Source organism: Aethalodelphis obliquidens, unplaced genomic scaffold (assembly GCF_003676395.1).
Source record: "Aethalodelphis obliquidens isolate GAN/ISIS:26980383/991018 unplaced genomic scaffold, ASM367639v1 scaffold7, whole genome shotgun sequence".
In the NCBI taxonomy this organism is placed as follows: Eukaryota; Metazoa; Chordata; class Mammalia; order Artiodactyla; family Delphinidae; genus Aethalodelphis; species Aethalodelphis obliquidens.
This window is the reverse complement of record NW_020837951.1, coordinates 20,924,159-20,945,236: the sequence shown is the minus strand read 5'-3', so window position 1 is coordinate 20,945,236 and position 21,078 is coordinate 20,924,159. Positions and strand designations below refer to the sequence as shown.

General features: G+C 37.2%; 1 protein-coding gene across 2 annotated transcripts in view; it reads left to right on the top strand.

Annotated features, from left to right (window-relative positions):
- The window catches only part of KIAA1958 (KIAA1958 ortholog), a 172,306-nt gene that overhangs the window by 115,382 nt on the left and 35,846 nt on the right, over positions 1 to 21,078 (top strand). The window contains exon 3 of one of the 2 annotated variants that reach the window (XM_027105188.1): positions 12,583 to 12,666. The exons of the other annotated variant lie outside the window; for it this stretch is intronic. Within the exon in view, the coding sequence (XP_026960989.1) occupies positions 12,583 to 12,666 (84 nt within the window). The remainder of the gene's footprint in view (positions 1 to 12,582; positions 12,667 to 21,078) is intronic. 2 annotated transcript variants of the gene reach the window in all.

Below are 21,078 nucleotides of genomic sequence, written 5' to 3'. Positions count from 1 at the left end.
AGGAAAAAGCATTGAAATGTGCAACGATTTGGGTATTTAAAGGAGAAAGAAGACACTGACTTCTTAATACTTTTTTTTTTTTTTTTTGCGGTACGCGGGCCGTTGTGGAGCACAGGCTCCGGACGCGCAGGCTCAGCGGCCATGGCTTATGGGCCCAGCCGCTCTGCGGCATGTGGGATCTTCCCGGACCGGGGCACGAACCCGTGTCCCCTGCATCGGCAGGCGGACTCTCAACCACTGCGCCACCAGGGAAGCCCTTTAATACATTTTATGGTAGTTATAAGGTAATCTCAATTTTTTTCCACCTTTAAAGTAAATATACCTCACTCTTTTTTGAAATAAATTTGCAGAGGTTAGGACCTTTGCTATTTTTAAAAATGAAACATGAATGTTGGCAAATATGAGTTTTGTAACCCCTGACAAATAAAATTGAAGTAGGCCTATTTGTAAGATTACCAGCCAGGGCATATTTTTTTTAATACCAAGATCATTTCCCTTGAACATAGAGTCATAAGAAAATTTACATCAAATGAATATGTGTATAGAAGAAGTACCCAATAGATGACACCATAATGTCAGTATAATCTCTTTTTAAAGTGGAGGTCTGGGGACTTGCCTGGTGGTCCAGTGGTTAAGAATCTGCCTTCCAATGCAGGGGACGCGGGTTTGATCCCTGGTCAGGGAACTAAGATACCACATGCTGTGGGGCAACTAAGGCTGCGCACTGCAACTACTGAGCCCAAGTGCTCTGGAGCCCGTGCACCACAACTAGAGAAGCCCGCACGCCACAACGAGAGATCACACATACCACAGCGAAGATCCCACGTGCCACAACTAAGACCCGAGGCAGCCAAATTAATTAATTAATTTAAAAAAAAGAGAGAATCTGCCTTCCAACACAGGGGATGTAGGTTTGATCCCTGATCAGGGAACTAAGATCCCACATGCTGTAGGGCAACTAAGCCCGCATGCTGCAACTAGAGAGCCCGTGTGCCACAACTACAGAGTCTGTGCGCTCTGGAGCTTTCACACCACAACTAGAGAGAAGCCCACACACCACAGTGAAAGATCCCACGTGCCACTAGGACCCAACGCAGTCAAAAATAATAAATAAATATTTTTTAAAATAAAGTGGAGGTCAGCATTGGAGGGAGGGAGCTGTCCCTTGATTTTATGGATATATTAATTCTGGTATGGACTTTTGTTAAAGTATTACTTGTTTTTTCCTTATCCTGATAGTTAAGATAAAGATATTGTCTTACAGCAATTTGTGTGAGAGCTGATAGGTCCTTATTTCCTGAGAAATTAGCCCTGGGAAAAGCTTCCAGTGGCCTTATAAATCATTTCATTATTATAGACATCCAGATCACCTGCCCTGACCACAGCTAACTCTGAAGAACCTCAATAAAGGATAAAGTGACTTTGAGATTCTGATTGTGAGACGCAAAATTTAATTTTATGTCACTGATTTTTATTTTTAGTCCTTTCTTGATGCAGTCAGTATAGTTGGTCTAAAGTGGATTGTGTAATTACACACACAGAGTTATCTCAGTAACTTTCCTTTCAGCTTTGTTGTTAATTCAGTCAACAAATGTTTACTGAATGCTACTACTTCTCAGGTGCTTTTTCAGACCCTGGGAATAAAGCAGCGAAGTCCTGGCTCTTAAAGAGCTCACAGCCCACTGGGTGGGCAGAGAGAGATGCTAAAACAAGTTATCAAGTAAATATGTATTATGTCAGATGGTAATAGGAGTATGGAAGAAAATAACAGCGTAAGGGGAGTAAAGAATGTCAGAGGTGGAGAAATGGGCTGTTGATTTATTTTTTTTTAAAGTACCTTCTTCAAATGTTTGGCATGTAGAGGTGTTTTGCATTTAGCATATTCAGTCTCCTCTCCTTGGTGTATATCTTTATAATTACTATATAAGACCCTCCATTTGTCTATCTCACTGACCTGGCTTTATTCCCACTCTAACCCCCAAACCAGGATCGGTGTTTCACAGTCCTCATTAGCGCAAGCCTTCCCATACCTTTCCCTTTGCTCATGCAGTTTCTTCCTGGGATGCCCTACCCTCCTGTTCCACTTAACCAAATGGTACCTATCCTTTAATACCTAACCCAAGTCCCTGTTCCCCGAAACAGAGCTCTAACCCAGCTCAAACTCTTTTTTTGACTTCTCTCTCTCTCTTATTTCTTTCTGAATTCCTATAGAACCTGGAGCCTGTGCCACAAATGTGGATTAAATATTAATTCCAACTGCAGCCTCATAAATACATCTACTCACCAGATTTCTTTTGCTTTTTTTACTTTTCAAATTTAAAATATATTCTTATTTAATAAGCTCATGGACTTATTATTCATTGATTTATAAAGAGAATTTAAACATCATTTCTCTATCAAGTAAAAAGACAAAATACTCTTCTTAAATGAGTTAAAAAGAAGTTAAACATCAGGAAATGTTTCTTATTGCTTCAGATGTATTGCTTTAATAAAATCACAAAAGGGATGTGATAGCTAAGTTTATTTTTTGTTAAATTGAGTGCCACAGTAATAGAAGCAAATGGATCTAATTTAAATCTAACATAAATCTCCTCAGGTTTAATGAGAACACAAGATACGGCACTAATTATGTGTTTTTCCATGCCATCTCCTAACAAGGGAGTAAATAATTGGATTAATGGGGCATGGAGACTATGTAAATAAGTACAGAAAAGCTGTCTGCATAAAAGCTTTACTCAGGCTCTCCAAAGATTCCCTGGGCTGGTGCTGAGGCTCTTCCTGGGGCCCTGCTCCAGGTCATGGATCTCTTGGAAATCAGTAATCTAAAACTTTTCAGTCTGTTGGCTACGTTTATCAGAGACCCGTTTCACTACACTAGGTTTATGGGGTGGCTTCCCCTTTTGAGAAACTTCAAGTAAGTTTTAGTAATAAATATGGCTCTCGAGGATGGTACAGGCAAGAAATGTATCCACTTTAAGAACCAAGGTCACTCACATCTTCTGCATACAGAGTTTATCTAACCTCCCTACTTAAAACCAAAACCATACTAGTGATACAGTGACAGCCAGCACCACTAAAATAGTAGCCCAGCAGGCTGTGGTGTGGGGAGAGGGAAGGTAATACAAACTGAAGGTCTGGGGAAAGGCAGACCTTTTTAGAATACATTTTTGAAAGCCATGCATGTCCAGAAGTTCTCCCTTTTTATATCAAACTCAGATCACAGCCCGAGATGTTCAGTCATTCAAAATATATGTGGAGGGGCTTCCCTGGTGGCGCAGTGGTTGAGAGTCCGCCTGCCAATGCAGGGGACACGGGTTCGTGCCCCGGTCCGGGAAGATCCCACATGCTGCAGAGTGGCTAGGCCCATGAGCCATGGCTGCTGAGCCTGCGCGTCCGGAGCCTGTGCTCCGCAACGGGAGAGGCCACAATAATGAGAGGCCCACATACCGCAAAAAAAAAAAAAAGAAAAAAATATATATATAGGATCTATGGATTTAAAATTCTTTTAATAGTACATATTCAGACAGTCTTCATACCCAGTCTTCATTTGGTAGCTCTGCTGTGCGGGAACATATGCTGGGTACTCAGGATTCCCAAATGATAAATACATGAAAAAAGAATGTAATTAATGGGGCATAGAGACTAAATGAGTATAGAAAAGTTGTCTGCTTTAAAACTTCATACATTTTCTAGTACCTTTTTTGTTGTTGTTGTTGTTGGGGAGGAGAGGAGGGGAGGTGGTGGTTGACTTGGATATTCTCTTGCTCCCTCTGGCTCTGACCTTCTGCTTCCATCAAGAAGGTTCAGATTATGGATCATTTCATTGTCTGGGAGTGTTTTCCACCCGATCATCCAGTTGTGAACTCAGCCCTACTTATATAAAGCAGAGTTTATTGAAGATTTTCTTAGCATGGTAGGAGGTAGGTTTATATCATAACAGAGCAATGCAAATCTGACCATGTAGTTTTCTGAACAACTAGTTTTCTTAGGATAAAATACAAAGTCATTAATAATGACTTACAGACAAGGCCCGGCAAGATCCGGCCTGTGAGTTTTCAGACCTCTCGTTGTACCACTCTCCTTTCAATCACTTCACTCTGGGCACACTGACATTCTTTCAGGTCCTCAAACTCAGTTTCCATTGTAGGAACTTCTCATGTGGTGTTCCCTCTACTCTTCCTCCTATACTTTGTATGACTGGCTTCTCATTTTCAGGTCTTTAAGTGGGTCACTTATTCTTTCTCACAGTACCCTGTTATTTTTCTTCATAGCATTTGTCATTTTGTCATGGTAAATTCCACAAAAGCACTCATCCTTTAAACCCAGTTTTTACTTAATTCCTAATATGTTTTAGTTACTCATTAAGTGCATATGAAATGAGGTGGCCCAGCAGGACTTGATGGATTAGCTGTAGAAGGGGGTAGATAGAGCAGGTGTCAAGGATGGTGCTCAGGTTTCAGCTTGGGCACTTAGGTAGGTGATGGAGGCACTGACTGGGTGAAAGAGCAAGTTTGTGGAGACAGAGCTAAGTTACGTTTTAGGTCTGGACACATATAGTGATTAGACTGTTAGGTGTGTTAGGTTCACGAGAGCCATAGGAAACATGATTCTAATGCCTACTCATTCACCATCTTTAAAACTTTGCTTCCAATTGTTAAATACCTGATCTGCTTAGGAAAAAAAAATTGTACTTGCATATTTTGGGCTGTTACCTTGTCTTCTCTGTTCAGTTTTCTAGACCTTTGGGATTTTACCCACATTCAGCTTTTAAAATTTGTTATTAATCACAACTTTCTTGATATAATAAAACCATTTTGCTCATCTCAGTGCATTTTCTTTATTGATGACAGTGACTCATTCAGTTTGCTGAACCGTATACATACTTCTCTTAAGAAAATTGAAAGTGATCTTTATCATTTTTGTTTGTGTTGAAAACAATTTTTGTTGCTATTTAGAATCCAAGTTCTATTTCTTACCACGTACATTCAAACAAGATTTAATCAAGTTTGACTGCTGAGTTTTTGATGAATGCCCAAATCTTCAGGAATATAACCCTTCTTCAGAGTAGATTTCATGGATCAAAAAGCATTCAGTGAACATTTATGGGATCTCTATTAAGTGCATGGCATCAAGTTAGGGACTGGAAGTTGCAGCGATCTCATTCAAATGCAAACAGCTGGATCATACTTCTGACTTCTCTTTGAAATCACTTCAAGACAAGAAAGAGAAACAGAAACATTTTCTCAAATAAACTAAAAGTCTTCTGCTAGAACCACAGTATATAAAGAAAGGTTGCCGATCACAGCGATGAAACAGGGATTTGGATATGATACAAGAGAACTGTGACTGTAGCTCTCAGATGAAGGTATGAGACCTCAGTTTTCTACTGCTGAGTGGCAAAATTAACAATCACTTTTGAAGAACTGGAATGGGGAGTTTGGGTTGGTGATCAGAGCTTCCCTGGACCCTATTTGACAGCAGAGAGTAGCAGACGAAGCAAGACTGAGTAGAGGACCACATACACATTTGCCATCTTTATGGGAAGTCATCTGCCACTGCAACAAGGCAGTGGAGAAATGCTTGAATTTATGACCTGAAAGGACACACTGTGTACCAGAAAAAAGATGGGTGCACAGTGATCAACACTGAAATATAGCCTAGTAAAGTTGTAGCCATTCACAGATAAAGAAATAATCATTTAGCTACCCAGCTCCCACCCCCAAAGTGCAATCAAGAGACCCCGAAGGGAGAAAGATTATGCTGACCATTGACTTCTCTACAACCACAATCACCACTGTTATTTATTGATAACAGCTAGGTGGCTATCTAGGAAAAAATATAAGTTGGTACCTACCTTAAACCAAACTTAATTCAGATGATCAAATATTTTAAATATTAAAAGGACTTCCCTGGTGGTCCAGTGGTTAAGACTCCAGGCTTCCACCACAGGGAGCACAGGTTCGATCCCTGGTGGGGGAACTAAGATCCCACATGCTGCGTGGCGTGGCCAAAATAAATAAATAAAATAAAAATGAAATTAAGAATGCTTTGAAGAAAACAAAAGAGAATTGCATTATGGTTTCACAGTGGGGAAAATATGTCTAACACAAAATGTAGGAAATATTTTTAAAAACAGATAAATTCAATCCCATAAATGTAACCAAGTCACAAATACAAAAGGCAACCAAAAAAAAAATACGCATATACACATCTTTATATACATTACACAGGGCTAAGTATAATAATAAGAAGAAAAAGAAGGCTAAATATATCTAGAGCTCCTATAAATAAATATTTTTTTAAATGGACAAAGGACAGAAAGAATCCACAGATAGAAAATGAGAAAATATAGGGGGCTAATAAGTATTTGAAAAACGTTAAATGTCATTTATCATAAAAGAAATGAAAGTTTAAAAACCACAATGTATATTTTACAAATTAAATAAGCAAAGATTAAGAAGTTTGATAATACGTTATATCTCGGAAGATATGATTAAACCAGCACTCTCATACCTTATCACAGAAGTTAAATTGGCGCAGCAGATGTACAGGGCAACAACAATATAGCGGTTCTACTTTTGGAAATTCATTCTGTATATATACTTGCTCATGTGTAGGAAATGTCATGTATACAAGGATACCCAGTGCAGCATTTTTTATACTAGGAACAGGATGGAAATAATGCAGATAATCCATCAGCAGGGAATCAGATAAATTTAGTGTATCCATATAAAATACTTTATTTACAGCTATTAGAAAGATTGAGGCAACTGTGTGTGTAATGATATAGAGCTATTGCTAATACATTGTTAATGGTAAAAAGCAAAGTGCAGAATAGGATGCATAGTTGCAGAATAGGATGCATAGTATATTCCTCCACCCTTTTTGAAAGGAGAAGAATAAGTGTGTGTGCATAGAAAATCCCAAAATTATACCCAATAAATTGGTAACATTGGTTCCCATGTAGAGGGAAATACGGTGACAAGGAGATGGGATGAGGGGGGGACTTACTTTTACTTTCTACTCATTTGTAGCTTTTAGATACTGTACCATATGCTGTATTGCTTATTCAAATTTTATTAAAATCAAAAGGATCGAGGTCCATATAAAAAAATTACTCTTAATTTCTATCTTAGAACATATAGATGGATGTTCTAGTAGATGGCAGATCAAAATGTAAAGACTGAAACAGTAAAGCTTTTGGAAGAAATAGATATCTCATGATCTTGGAATAAGCAGAATTTCTTAAACAGGATGCAAAAAAGCATGAATCATAAAGGGAAAAAATTGATAATTGGACTATATTAGGATTAAGAACTCTTGTTCTTTAAAAGACACTATTAAGAAAGTGAAAGGGCAAGCCACAGACTCAGAGAAGATATTTGTAATACATTTATCTGACAAAGACTCATACGCAGGATATGTTAAAACCTCCTGCAAACAGTAAAGGCCAGGGACTTCCCTGGTGGCCCAGTGGGTAAGACTCTGTGCTCCCAGTGCAGGGGGCCTGGGTTTGATCTCTGTTCAGGGAACTAGATCCCACATGCCACAACTAAGAGCCCACATGCCACAACTAAGACCCGGCACAGCCAAAATAAATAATAAAATACAATAAAAATTTTAAAAACCATTAAAGGCAGACAGTCCAGTAGAAAATAACTTTAACAGGCACTTTACAAAAGCAAATATCTGAGTGTACAATAAACCTGTGAAGAGCTGTTCAGCTTCATCAGTCATCAGAGAAATGAAAATTTAAAAGTTCAGTGCAGTAGCATTACACATCCAACAGAATAGCTAGAATAAAAAAGACTAACATTACTTAGTGTTGCTGAAGATATGGAGCAATCTGAGCTCTCACACTCATGGAGAAAGCAAGTTGGTACAACCACTTTGGAAACTTGGTTATTAGTATTTATTAAAGCATAACATGTGATTTCCTATGACCTAGCAGTTCTGATTCTAAGTATACACCCAAAAAAATGCATCCATGTGACTCACCAAAAGACACCTACTAGAGTGTTCGTAACAATTTTATTGGAAATAGCCCTAAACTGAAAACTACCCAAATGTTCAATAGAGTGGAAGAATAAATTGTGATAAATTCACACAATGGAATGTTACACAGTAAAGAAGATAAATTATCTACAACTACATAACAATATGGATGAAACTTCCAAACGTAATGTTGAGCAAAAGAAGCCAGACACAAAAGAGTGCATCCTCTAAGATCTCATTCATATAAGTTATAACAACAGGCCAGACAAACGTATGCTATTTCAAGTCAGGATAGCTGTTATTCTTGGTGGGAGCGAGCAACTGGAAGAAGGGGACGTGAGGAAGGTTTCGGACGTGCTAGTGATACTCTTTTCCTTATGTTATGTTGTGTTGTGTTTTTAGCTAGCTGCGCCAGGTCTTAGTTGTGGCACGTGAGACCTTCGCTGCGGCGTGCGGGATCGTTTAGTTGCGGCATGCAGGCTCTTAGTTGCGTCATGCGGGATCTAGTTCCCTGACCAGGGATCAAACCCGGGCCCCCTGCATTGGGAGTGCTGAGTCTTAACCACTGGACCACCAGGGAAGTTCCTGATACTCTTTTTCTTGATCTAGGCATGGGACTCAATTTGTGAAAAATAATTGCACGCACTTAATGACTGGTCTACTTTACTGTATGCATGTTATACCTAACAAAAAGTTTTTAAAAGGAAGTGGATCAGAAGAATTTCTAAAACTAGAGATAAATGCAAGATAATTATTAACAGTTCTATATTTTATTATCAGTCTTCCCCGGTTTTATTTGATTTTTGTCATTAGCCAAAAAGCGTATTACTATTACTTGACTTTAAAGCCATTTACTTCCCCCTATTCATGCAAAATGAATGAGGGTTTCTCTACCCTTCCAACCTCCTCTTGTGGTGAATTCCAGGCTGTTAGGAAAGGATATAATAATGTGACACTCTACTTTTATTTTCCTACAGATGGAATGACTCTACAGTTATATACCCAGTTCTGATGTTGGGCAGTAGAGGGGTTTCACACCACCAAGAAATTCTCCTGTACCAGCTGGGTGTCCTGTAATCCAGTTCACTTCTGACACTACCTACCTAGAGGTAGCATCAGATTCCACAGGTTAAGGGCTCAGTCCTATAAGACTGACCCATCATAAATAGAAGATTACAAAGGCCCCCGTCCTTGGCAGGGATTAATTTGCTAGTGCAGCACACAGAACTCAGAGAAACATTTTACTTACTAGATTACCAATTTATTATAAAAGAACATAACTCAGGAATAGCCACATGGAAGATGCTCAGGGCAATGTGTACCACTCTCCACATGTTCACCAGCCGGGAAGCTCTCTGAACCCTGTCCTTTTGGGGTTTCATGGAGCCTTCATTACATAAACTCAGTTGATTAAATCATTGGTGTTTGAACCCAATCTCCAGCCTCTCTCCCCTCCCCAAAGGTGGAGAAGTAGGCTAGGACTGAAAGTTCCACCCCAGAAATCTCCTGCTTGCCTCCACTGACAACCATCCCCTACCCGTAGGTGCCTTCCAAAAGTTACCTCATGAACATTAACAAAAGACACATTGATCGCCCTCATCACAGAAAATTCTAAGGCTTTTATGAGCTCTGTGCCAAGAACCTGGACGAAGACCAAATATATATATATATATATATATATATATATATATATATATATATTTTTTTTTTTTTATAAATCACCGTATCACAGATTCTTAACTAAGATTGAGACCAAATAGAAAGTACAAAAAGGCTTGGAAATGCTGGGCTGAGGATGTTGAAGTAGTGCTGTGGTGTTGGTCAACTGTGAGTGTTTTAGCAGGGTGCTAATAATGTGGATCTGTTTCAGTCAGTTTATTTTTGTAAAAAGGTAGAAAATATTGAATATTTTATGAAATGATGAGGATTGACTGTAACTAGAATCAGTATTTCATATGATTTGATAATAGTTGTTAGGCATCTTGTGAACAAAAGCATGCTAAATATGAAAAAATTAAATAAAATTTTAAGCTTCTACTTTATCTGGAACATTTTGGCAGTCCTGCAGAATATTCCAGTTCCAATTAAAAGAATCAACTTCACTAACCTAAAACCCTTTCAAAAATCCTGAATTCAGTACACCTTAATTCAGGCCAAATACCCTGTTTGCAATGGCAAATTTCACCTATATCAGAATGTGTATAAGACAGAGAAGGACAAGAATGTGGACAATATTTGGATTTGATCATCGATTTATAACTTATAAATTTTGTTTGGCTCCTCAAAGTCTTTAATGCCCCAGAGTATGTAACACAGTAGGTTTGGGATGGAAAACTCGGTCTTCATCTCAGACTAAATTTTAGAAAGGATTCCATGTGAAAGTTGAAGAACTGGAAATGTTTTTCCCTAAAATTGTCTTTGAATGTTTATTTCTTAGAAAGTCTTTGTTTAAAGTTTGAAGACTGTTGTGATAGATATTTGAACAAGTAGCCACAGTAAACAGATGTGCTGACCCCTTTGGCTTTGCATGTAAACAGTCACGGAAGCTAGCATGGTAAAAGGTTACATGTGGCTTCACCTTTCTAATGGAAAGATACACATCTTTATTGTTCAACTGGAAGAAGATAGCATAGCCAAAAGTTAAGTCTAATGAAGGATAAAATATACTGTTGTGTATTTGAATTTTGGAAATATGCTCTCAAAAAATATGCCTATAAAAATATCTAATTAGCTAGTTTAGTGATTTTTTAATTCATTTCATTTTGTAAAGTTATGAGAACTTTGGCAATTATACCTTACAACTGTCATTTTAAAATAATATGGACATTCATAAATGTGTATAGTAATACAAAAAGTAGTGTTTGTGAATAAAATTCAGTTTATTCGAAATTTTATTTTTCTTATTGTATGTGGTTATTTCAAAGACTTCCCACTGAGCAGCCTTAAAAATCTAAAGTTTTCCTAAATAAAATAATTGGGATAAACAAAATAATTTTATATTATACTTTAGAATCAGAAATTACATTTTTATGTTGTTTTTAATTAACCTTAGTGTTGGCCTCTCAACATCAATAGGATAGCCTGTTTTTTCTATTGTGTAATTTCATATTTAGAATTTCTCTTTTGAGTTCCACCCAGACCATGTCTGACATAATTGTGGTCATTTTTGACAAAATGATTTTATTGTTAATGTTAACATCCCAAATTTAAATTACATGTTACTGAGAGAAAATCATTTAAATGATATCACTGAATTTAATCATTGTAAAGAAAAAAATTTAGTAAAACAGAGTAGGGCTTCCTTCATAAGCCATAAGCACTAGATCTTTTTTCTCCCAGTGTGTTCTCTTGAACCTCATCCTGAGCATAGAGGAATCTGATTTTGATTGAACATCCTGAGTGATTCTGAAGCTCACTAAAATGTGAGAACCACTACTCCAGAGCAACACTACTTAATCATGGGTGATCCATAATGGAAAGAGGCACCTCCGGTCTTTGGTGGCAAAATATAAATAATAAATTAATAAAGTTAAACTATCCAAGAGACATACCCCTTCCTTACATCTTGATTATAATAGCCTTACTCAAATTTCATTGTCCTGTCTTTATAGCTGTGAAGTTTTATCCTCATTACTTTCCCAAAACACCAAGTTTTTTTGTGTTGAAATATAGTTGATATACAATATTATATTAGTTTCAAGTGTATTACATAATTATTTGACATTTGCATACATTATGAAATGATCACCACAATAAATCTAGTAACCATCTGTCCCTGTACAAAGTTATTACAGTATTAATGACCATATTCCTTAAGCTGTGTATTATATCCCTGTGACTTATTTATATAATTGGAAGTTTGTACCTCTTAATCCCCTTCACCTATTTTGCCCCACCTTCCCACCTCTTTCCTGTCTGGCAGCCACCCATTTGTTCTCTGTATTTATGAGTCTGTTTTCATTTTGCAAAACACAAAATATTTTTATCACTTATTATAAACTGCCCTGCAATTACATATAGAATATTTATAAACCACGTTTACCTGAATTGCTGTAGAATGTGTCTCGTTAACTGCTGTAAATGATCTATTTAGTAATTTTTAAATATAGATCTCTAGAGATAATGCTAAATAACAGATTCAAATATTTTTGTTTAATTCAATAAAATGGAACCAGTACAACCTCTGGTTTCACAAATGAAGTGATTTAAAATACGTGTGTTGCTCTGATGGGGCCCTCGCGCACTGCATTAGGGTAAATAGCACACCTCTGTCTTTTTTCCTAAAACGAAGGCTGCCTCTAATCCCACTCTTTCCACAAATCTTCGTGCACTAAACTATGTGCCAATGACATGAGAAGCTCATTTTGATTGTAGTGGGCCGTCTCTTGTCTAGTACATCATTTGTGAAACTGAAGTTGGCTATTATAATGCAACAGGTATGTAAATAACATTTATTAGTAATCTCTGTAAAATTGATTCCTTCTTTCTCTTTTTCATTATAAAAGGAAACTTTATTTCAGAGTAGAAAGTGCATTGTCTGAACTCATCAACACCCTCTTTATCCCTCCCCTCCCCAATTTGTTGCAGACCAGGATGAAAGAGCAGCTGAGCTCAGCAGGGAGCAGAATGAGAAAACCATCCGGAGCACGCAGACCGCGCTCCGCAATTTCCGGGAGTTCCTCATCTCCAAGTATCCTTCTGAAACAAGAGAGATTTATGTCATCCCTTGCAAGGAGTTGGATGCCTACTTGGCCTCTTTCTTTGTGGATGCCAGGCAGAAGGATGGATCCGAGTATGAACCCAACAGCTTGGCCAATTACCAGTGTGGACTTGAACGGTACCTAAAAGAACACAGGTATGGCTACAGTATCACCAGGGATAAGGAATTCAAGCGCTCCCAAGAGGCCCTGAAACAGAAGCAAATTGAACTCCGCTGCAAAGGAAAAGGAAATAAGCCACACAAGTCCATGAAGCTCACCTTTGCTGATGAGCTCATTCTGCGGAAAAGGGGACTGCTAAGCCGCTATAACCCTGAGGGTCTGCTCAACCTCGTCTGGCTCAACAACACAAAAGCTTTTGGGCACTGTACGGGCTTCCACGGGTCTACCTTAAAGTGGGGTGATATTCGGCTCCGGGTAACAGAAACGGGGCTGGAGTACTTGGAGTGGATGGGTCAAGACACTGGTGACCTAAATGCCAAAACCAAGAGAGGGGGGACAGACTCCCGTGTGTATGCCACCCAGCATGCTCCACAGACCTGCCCCATACAAGACTATAAGGAGTATGCCCAACGGCGTCCTCCTGCTATGCGCTATGAGGATGCCCCTTTCTACCTGTCCATTAAGCCGGTCGTGAACTTGGCGGCTCTGCATTGGTACAACTGCCAGGCCCTCGGCAAGAACAAGCTGGCCAAGATGGTGAAGACCATGTGTGAGAAGGGGAACATCCCTGGCAGGAAAACCAACTTCAGCGTGTATCAGAGTTGCAGCACCTTGTCCGAGGCCCAGAGCAACCAGCTGGTGCTTATCTGTAACAATCTGAGCCAGCAGGCCGCCCAGTCAGTGGCCGGGCACTCCAACAGCGGCAATTTCATCGTCTCTGCCTCCTATGACTCTTCCTCAGACACTGCTTGACCAGGTGGCTTGAGCAAGACCCCAGTCTGGTTATTGAGTCCAGAGAAACTGTGATTAAACACTGCTTCTCGTTCCCTTTCCTCGGCCCTCAGTGTTAACTTTATAAGAATATAAATATATAATATATTTTTCTTTTTACAAATAAGCCAATGGAGATAGTTTAGTATTACTAACGTAGTATTCATAGGCTTAAAACAAATGTACTCGTGGTGATTAAATATAATTACTGTTATAGACTTTACAAAACCATAGTGGTTCTCAGGCAACACAAAGCAGAGAAAGAATTCCATTTTTTAAAAAAATTATCAAAAAGGAAACTGAAAGTCAGCCTAGACACTTGTGTCCTCAACTCCTGCTTTTCCTTCCCACCCCACCTCTCATTTTTAGTCTACTTAATAAATGGCATTATTTTTTTAATTTTTAAAATTCTGCATTAATCAGGAGGAGACAACATTAACTTTACTGCTTACACAAAACTGTCAGATCCAGAATAAGAAAATGTTGGTATAAGCTAGAAAAATTATTTACAGTCTTTTTTTTTTAAGCATAATTAGATTTTAGTCTCTGTGCCTCATTTTTTGCAATTTATGAAAATCTAGATGTTTAGCTAACTTCTTTTGGGGGCAGAGGAGGGTAGAAGGAGGGAATAAAGGTGCCATTCTTTTTGGAAGCTATATAATTTTAAAATAATATGCGAAGTCCAATATTATGGCAAAAAAGACTGTTACTAGCTCATTTTTACTGTTGTGCTTGAACCTGGAGAGAATTTTTTTTTTTGTTTTCTAAGAAATCAATGTAAATGAAGTTTGATTATCAGATTTACAAGAAATTTAAAACTACCAAAGCTTTGAAAATGTTCCCAAGCATTAGATTGTATATCAAACATAAAGAGAAAGTAGAGAATGGAAAAGTCTTACTAAAAATCTAGAAGCACTAGTCAAGACAACAAAAACCTCATACTCTTCAAAGCTCAAATCCCCTGAATTATTTATTTATAAGCATTGAACTTCAGTCTGTTTTCCCTAGGGGATTACTTGACTCTGTAGTTGAGATCAAAGGAATATTGACACTCATTTTAGGTAACAACATTTTGTTACCAAATTTAGCTGAATTCAAACCTTGAAAATGTGCAGTTTCTTCTACAGTAAATACAAATGCATTTATGTGTGATAATCCTGCAATTATAATAATTATAATTTTGGTTAAACAACTCTCTGTGGTGGTTTTTCTAAGGTCTTTATTTTCAAGCCTATGGTGAATTATTAGTTGAGATACTTCAATAATAAAATAATTTAGATGAGCTAAGTTCCTATCTTGTATAATCATTAACACATTAAAAAAAAATCCAAATCTTAATCACTTTGTTGGATCTGGGCGTTCATTTGGGAAGTATTTGTTCTTCAGAGCATCCTCATAATTCACATTAGCTAGGAAGCTAGGTGGTATTTTATGTTTTAATTTATTGTACCAGACCAGGACAAATTTCATTTTGATTTGCTTTGCTAAATCATCATGTTAGCTGAGCTTTCCCATGGCTAGGCAGCTCTTCCCAACACTAAGTCATAAACACATAAAGACCCATTACTCTAATAAGCTGTGACCTTTCCTTTGGCTCAGGAGTGGGAAGTCTGCCGTGGCCTTTGTGTTATGCAATCTACTTCATTTCATGACTTTCCTTCCATAAAGAGGCATCCAGAAACAAGAAGAAAGAGCAGGATACTTTGCTTTTATCTTTTTGTATTAATAATGATGGTAGCCACCATTTTTGAACCAGTCTGTGTACCAGCACCGTGTGTGCTAAGTGACTTACATGCACCACTTATATAAGTAATACTAATTTATGAAAATTAGAAAATCCAGATGAGCATAAAGAAAACAAAATATGTACTCATAAATCTGCCAGCCAAAAATAACCACTGTTAATATTTTAGTAAATATTTCTTCAGACATTTCAATACATACGTATTTATTTCTGTATACATGGTCTTTAATCCTTTCAACAACTTTGAAAAGAAGATTAATTATCTCCATTTTATGTTGAGATCAAGATGTAGCAGGTTATAGCTAAGGAGATGGTACTGTCATCTGACTCCAGAGTTTTTTCTATTTACCTTTCTGAGTTCCAACCTGTAATTAGTTTCCAGTGATTTGAGCTGGAGATGAGGACATGGTGCCTTCCCATCTCTCAAGTCTGTCTGATTAAAAGGAAGGCTGAGTGATCTTTCATGAAGGCACACAGTGTCCCCTCGTCCCCCCTCTTCTGGTCATTTTGAACCACAGAGCCTCATTCTTCCAATTATCTTAACAAAACCTTCCTCTTCTTACCCTGTAATGGGCTCAGAAGTGCACATGACAGCCTACTGTGAAAGAACTCTGTTTTAAAAATAAGTTGTTGTTTTTTTTTAACATAGGTTACCTCTCATTTTAAAAAAAAGATTTCTGTAAAACATTTAAAATGTGATTGTGCATTTTGTTTCTGCATAAAAACTCTTGTTTTTGACAGCAAAGTAAGTTTGTCATGGGGAAGAAGGTTAGTCAGTATGCACTGAGAAAGCAGAACTGGGAAATTTTGAATTCCTGTTTGTGTATATTGAGGTACTAAACTGAAAATCTCTCTCTTATTTAATCCTATAGCAGTTTCATTTAGAAGAACGCAGATTGAGAATGTGAATTATTTTTTATTTATTTATATTTTGCTTTGATAACTCAAACCAAATAGGAACGTTGTGACATTTAAATTTAGAAAACTGTTTTACGAAGAATGGCTTGGTAGAATTTTAGCTGAATTATTGTAACTCTTGGGGATAATTAAATTATGAAAAATTAGTGGCAACTACCTCTAAATTTTGTGTTTTTGTACAAACAATACTGAGGATATACTACTGCCAGATACCATATGTATTATTTGCTATTTTAACTTTTTAAAAAATTACATCCATACTGCGGCAGTGGTTGATGCCAAAATCGTGTATGTGCTTTAGCAAAAATTCAACAGTCCGCAGGTGTTCACTATAACTGAACATGCTGCCTTTCCAGGCAATCCTGTGGTTCATACAAAAACAATAAAACTGTATTTGCAGTTTACGCTTTAAGGTCAATGTAATGTCATGTAAGAAATTCCACAGTGCCCCTCACATGACTCTGGAAGTTTTGCACTGTCTACAACAAAAATGCCAAACCCATCTGTCAGCATTTGGATGACATAAGCTGCATAATTGTTTTTCTTCTATATTCATGGGAGTGCCTGGCTATTGAAAATCATAGATGGTAGCAGTTTAAAAAAAAAAAACATAATACTTGAAAAGGTTAGAGAGAGTCAGGTTGTTTATCCAACAGAGCTTATTCTTAAGAGTCCATCTGTTATCATAGTTAGTAGGGGTGGTCTGAATATGATTTATAATATATCAGGTACTTAAAATATTTTTATTATAGTTAGTTTTCCCTGTGTTAAATTTTCCCCATGTTAAATCACTTCCTGATCTACAAAAGAATAGTCTGAAAGTTTTCTAGTATAGATCAGGTCTCTGGTTTTTCAACTAGGTCATGGTTAGCTGATACTTTCATTGAATTAAGTCATATGGCTTAGGTTCTAGATGCCATGAAATCAGATGACTTCACTGAGATGAAAATTTATAGTTCTATCAACAAATATTTGAACACCTAGTGTCTAGACACTAAGAGGGGTACAAAGATATACAAAATAGTTCCTGCTTTCAAAACATTTATAAAAGATACTGTAATAGAAGTTTGGTTTCATTTTTGAGAGCCCAGCAAAAAACTATCTGCCAATACTATTTTGCATAGTTTCTCAAATTTTTACTCACACAGTTTGTCCATTATTTAGCCATTGAATATGTTGGTTTGCTGTAGAATACATAATACTGCTTTGAGTATTTTGTGGAGGATCTTTTAGAGCCTGTTTTAAAGTCAGTAATAAGGTAAAGCCATTTCTACACCATCCATTGTGTTCACATAGATGCACAATGCATAAGAATGTGCAGACTGTCATCAATGAGTGTCACTTATTAAGTACTTACAACGTACCATGGTACTGAGTGCTTTTGTAAGTTGTTTCACTTAATTCTTACAATAGTCCTGTGAGGGTAAGTATCATTATTTCTTTTATAAATGAGGAAATCCAGAGAAGTCAGATAGGTTGCCTGCATTACTTAATACATAAGGGTATCAGGATCTGAAACTATATCCAGCTACCATTACGCACTAACCTTTTTTGCTGTGGCTGCCTGTTCACAAAGTGATTTACTGTGCTTCTTTAGATTCTCTGAAGTGATAAATTTTAAGTGGAATCCCTTGTATAATAAAATCATCAATATTCTTTCAACTCTGAATTGACTGAGAGCAGTGCCATCCCCTGGCATGTTTGTCAGCATAAAATTATATAGGCCCCCTAACTGTGGTTATTTTGAGATGGAACATTCAGCAAAGTTTGTTTCCCCTTCGCCATGACTAGAGAGCAAAAGTTTGTGTCATTCTTTAAAGAACTCTTAATTTTGTCATGGAGGTGAATGTGTATATGGACAAATAATTTTATATATTTATATATATATATATGGTTTTTTGTTTTTTTTTTTTTTGGCTGTGCTGCACGGCATGTGGGATCTTAGTTACCCAGCCAGAGATCGAACCTGCACTCCCTGCATTGGAAGCATGAAATCTTAACCACTTAAGCACTGGACCAGCAGGGAAGTCCCTAATTATATTTTTTTAACAAATGATTGTCCTTTGTTTTTACCCCATATAAACCAAAAATCCTATTTCAAAAGAGTTCCTTATAATTCAGACAGAGAAGAGGGAGGTTCTGGGCAGAGGAAATACCTCTCTTAAGCCTAGAAGCTGATATAGTCATCCACCAGGTATGAATATTGATTGCCGATCTGCCAGGGAGTTTGGTCTTCTCTGCAAATTGGTGCCAGCAAATTATTTAATAGAGGATTTTGTTATTATTTTGTTTTTTAATCAGTCAAGATTGTTTTTAACAGAAAGCTTTTGGGGGGAAATAGTATCTTTATGATTCTCAGTATTAGAGATCAACTAAAGCCATTCAGATTTTTTCTAGTTTGACTATCTCTACAGTTTTAGATATTAAAAGACAAACAGTTCTGATTTCAATCAGCCTTCTTCTGTTTGGTTTTCTTTATCTACAGGAAAAGAGCACTTTGATCTTTATTCCTCTAGCCAAAACAAAGCTTTAATACTTAACATCTATAAATAAATAGTCTCTACCATGTAATAAAGGAAATAATTGCTAAGCCTAGGGGAAAAAATCAAGGGGAGTGTATGATAATTTATTACATTAAGGTATTTTTTAAAAGGTTCCTTCTTGAAAAACTAGTTATAAATCTAAGGAATTAAGTTCTGTATCAATCAGTTTAAAAGATTTTTCTCAAACAGAACTCCTTTATACAAGATATATCTCCACAAATCTACCATATGATATGATGTAGATAGTTACTTATTAAGAAATACATCATTGGCAAGGGCATCCTCAATTGTTTTTTTGTTGTTTTTCCCTTAATGCATGGTATTCGAATAATTGCTTCTCCTCCCCATTGGATCCGGCCGAGATGATATGAATACATAGGTTTTCATAAGGCAAAGTGATGAAGATAGAGTGATTTTAAGAGATCCTTGCCATAGAACGTAACTGGGGTAAAGAAATGTACTGCATATATCATCCTTTGGTGGTTGGTGTATTTCTACTGATATAAAAACAGAAAAGAGAGGATGATATTGGTAAACTGCCAACAACTCTGATTTTACTTTTTTAAGCAGAGAAAAGAAAGATAAACAAAATTTCTCATACTCCATCCTGTTTATAAATTGACTAATTGGGCCTGCCAAAGCTGAAGAAAAGACCTAATTTGGTACTGAAGATTGCATTATTTTTTTAAAAGAAAGCATTTTAATACATTTAAATTGAGTTTTTATGTAAACCATGCCTTTGTTGAATTAGACTCAGTTTTAATTAGGTCAGAGTACTAATTTGATCAGAATATTAATTAGGGTTTCCCTGGTGGCACAGTGGTTGAGAGTCTGCCTGCCGATTTAGGGGACACGGGTTCGTGCCCCGGTCCGGGAAGATCCCACATGCCATGGAGCGGCTAGGCCTGTGAGCCATGGCAGCTGAGTCTGCGCGTCCGGAGCCTGTGCTCCGCAACGGGAGAGGCCACAACAGTGAGAGGCCCGCGTACCGCAAAAAAAAAAAAAAAAAAAAAAAAAATAGGTCAGAGTATTAAAGTAACCATCATCTTTGTTGAGTGAATTATAATCATAGAGGCTGGACCTGGAAAAGACCTAAGAGATCATCTAGCCCAGTGATTTTTTCAGTGCTGTGAAGAATAGGAGTCACCATGTCTTCTTGCGGGGAGGAGGCAAGGAGGGCAGAGTTGCATGGAGATCGCAAAGGGAACACATCCTGAAACACAGATCCCCCGGGAATTCTCATGTTCCCTATACTCCTACCTTCCTACTTTGAGTCTCACTAGACTGAATGACCTACTACCTCTGTCACATCCTTCATGTGTGCCAGGCTGGAAAATAAGATTCAAAACATCTAATCTAATCCATCCCTTTTCTTTTATAGAAAAGAGAATCAGTCCCAGAGAGATTAGATGGATGCCCAGGTGCACACACTTTGTTAGAATCAGAGCCAGAACTAGGATCCAGGCACCTTGACTTCCAGTCCATAGGTAGGGTTTAGGGAGGAAAAACAACCCTACCTTCCCACTGAGTAAGAAGGGGTATCCTTGTTTTGAAAATTTTAATAGTGTTTTAAGCTCTCAAACAAGTTTCTATTAAGGACTAGATTCAAGCTGCCAGTTTCCAAATAGGCTATTTTGCACGTGAACTTTTTTTCATTGTGTAATGTTACACCTTAATTTTTAGCAACTTCTTTTTGAGATTTGATGGGATAATCTCTAACTGTAATCACCTTTTATTTTAAGGAACAGGTCTCAGCCTTCTCCATTTATATTGTTTTCATTTCTGGAGGGGAAACAAACTACAGTTTTCAAGTATATGAATTCCAGTTATAGATTATGAACTGAAAAGTAACTTTTTATTTAAAGTGGTATTCTTTTGAATACCCAGCGACATAGCATCTATATTATTGGTTTTGAATACACTGTACTATACCCTTTTTTAGTCTATGGAAAGTATAAAAAATCATCTTGAAGGTTTGGAACATTTTCAATCAAAAGGATTAAATTTCTGTCAATGTAATTAGGATGTTTCTGAAGTGAATTTACTTAGAGATAGGAAGGGGAAAGAAAATGAGAACTAAAGAAAGAAACCTACAGCAGGAAGACATAGAAATACAAACTATTTGTAAATTCTTATATTACCCAGCTTACTCTTCTAAAAAGCAATTCAAACAAGTATTTTTTAAATCTAACAAATTTTTATTTTATAAATTATGTTTACCAGATCA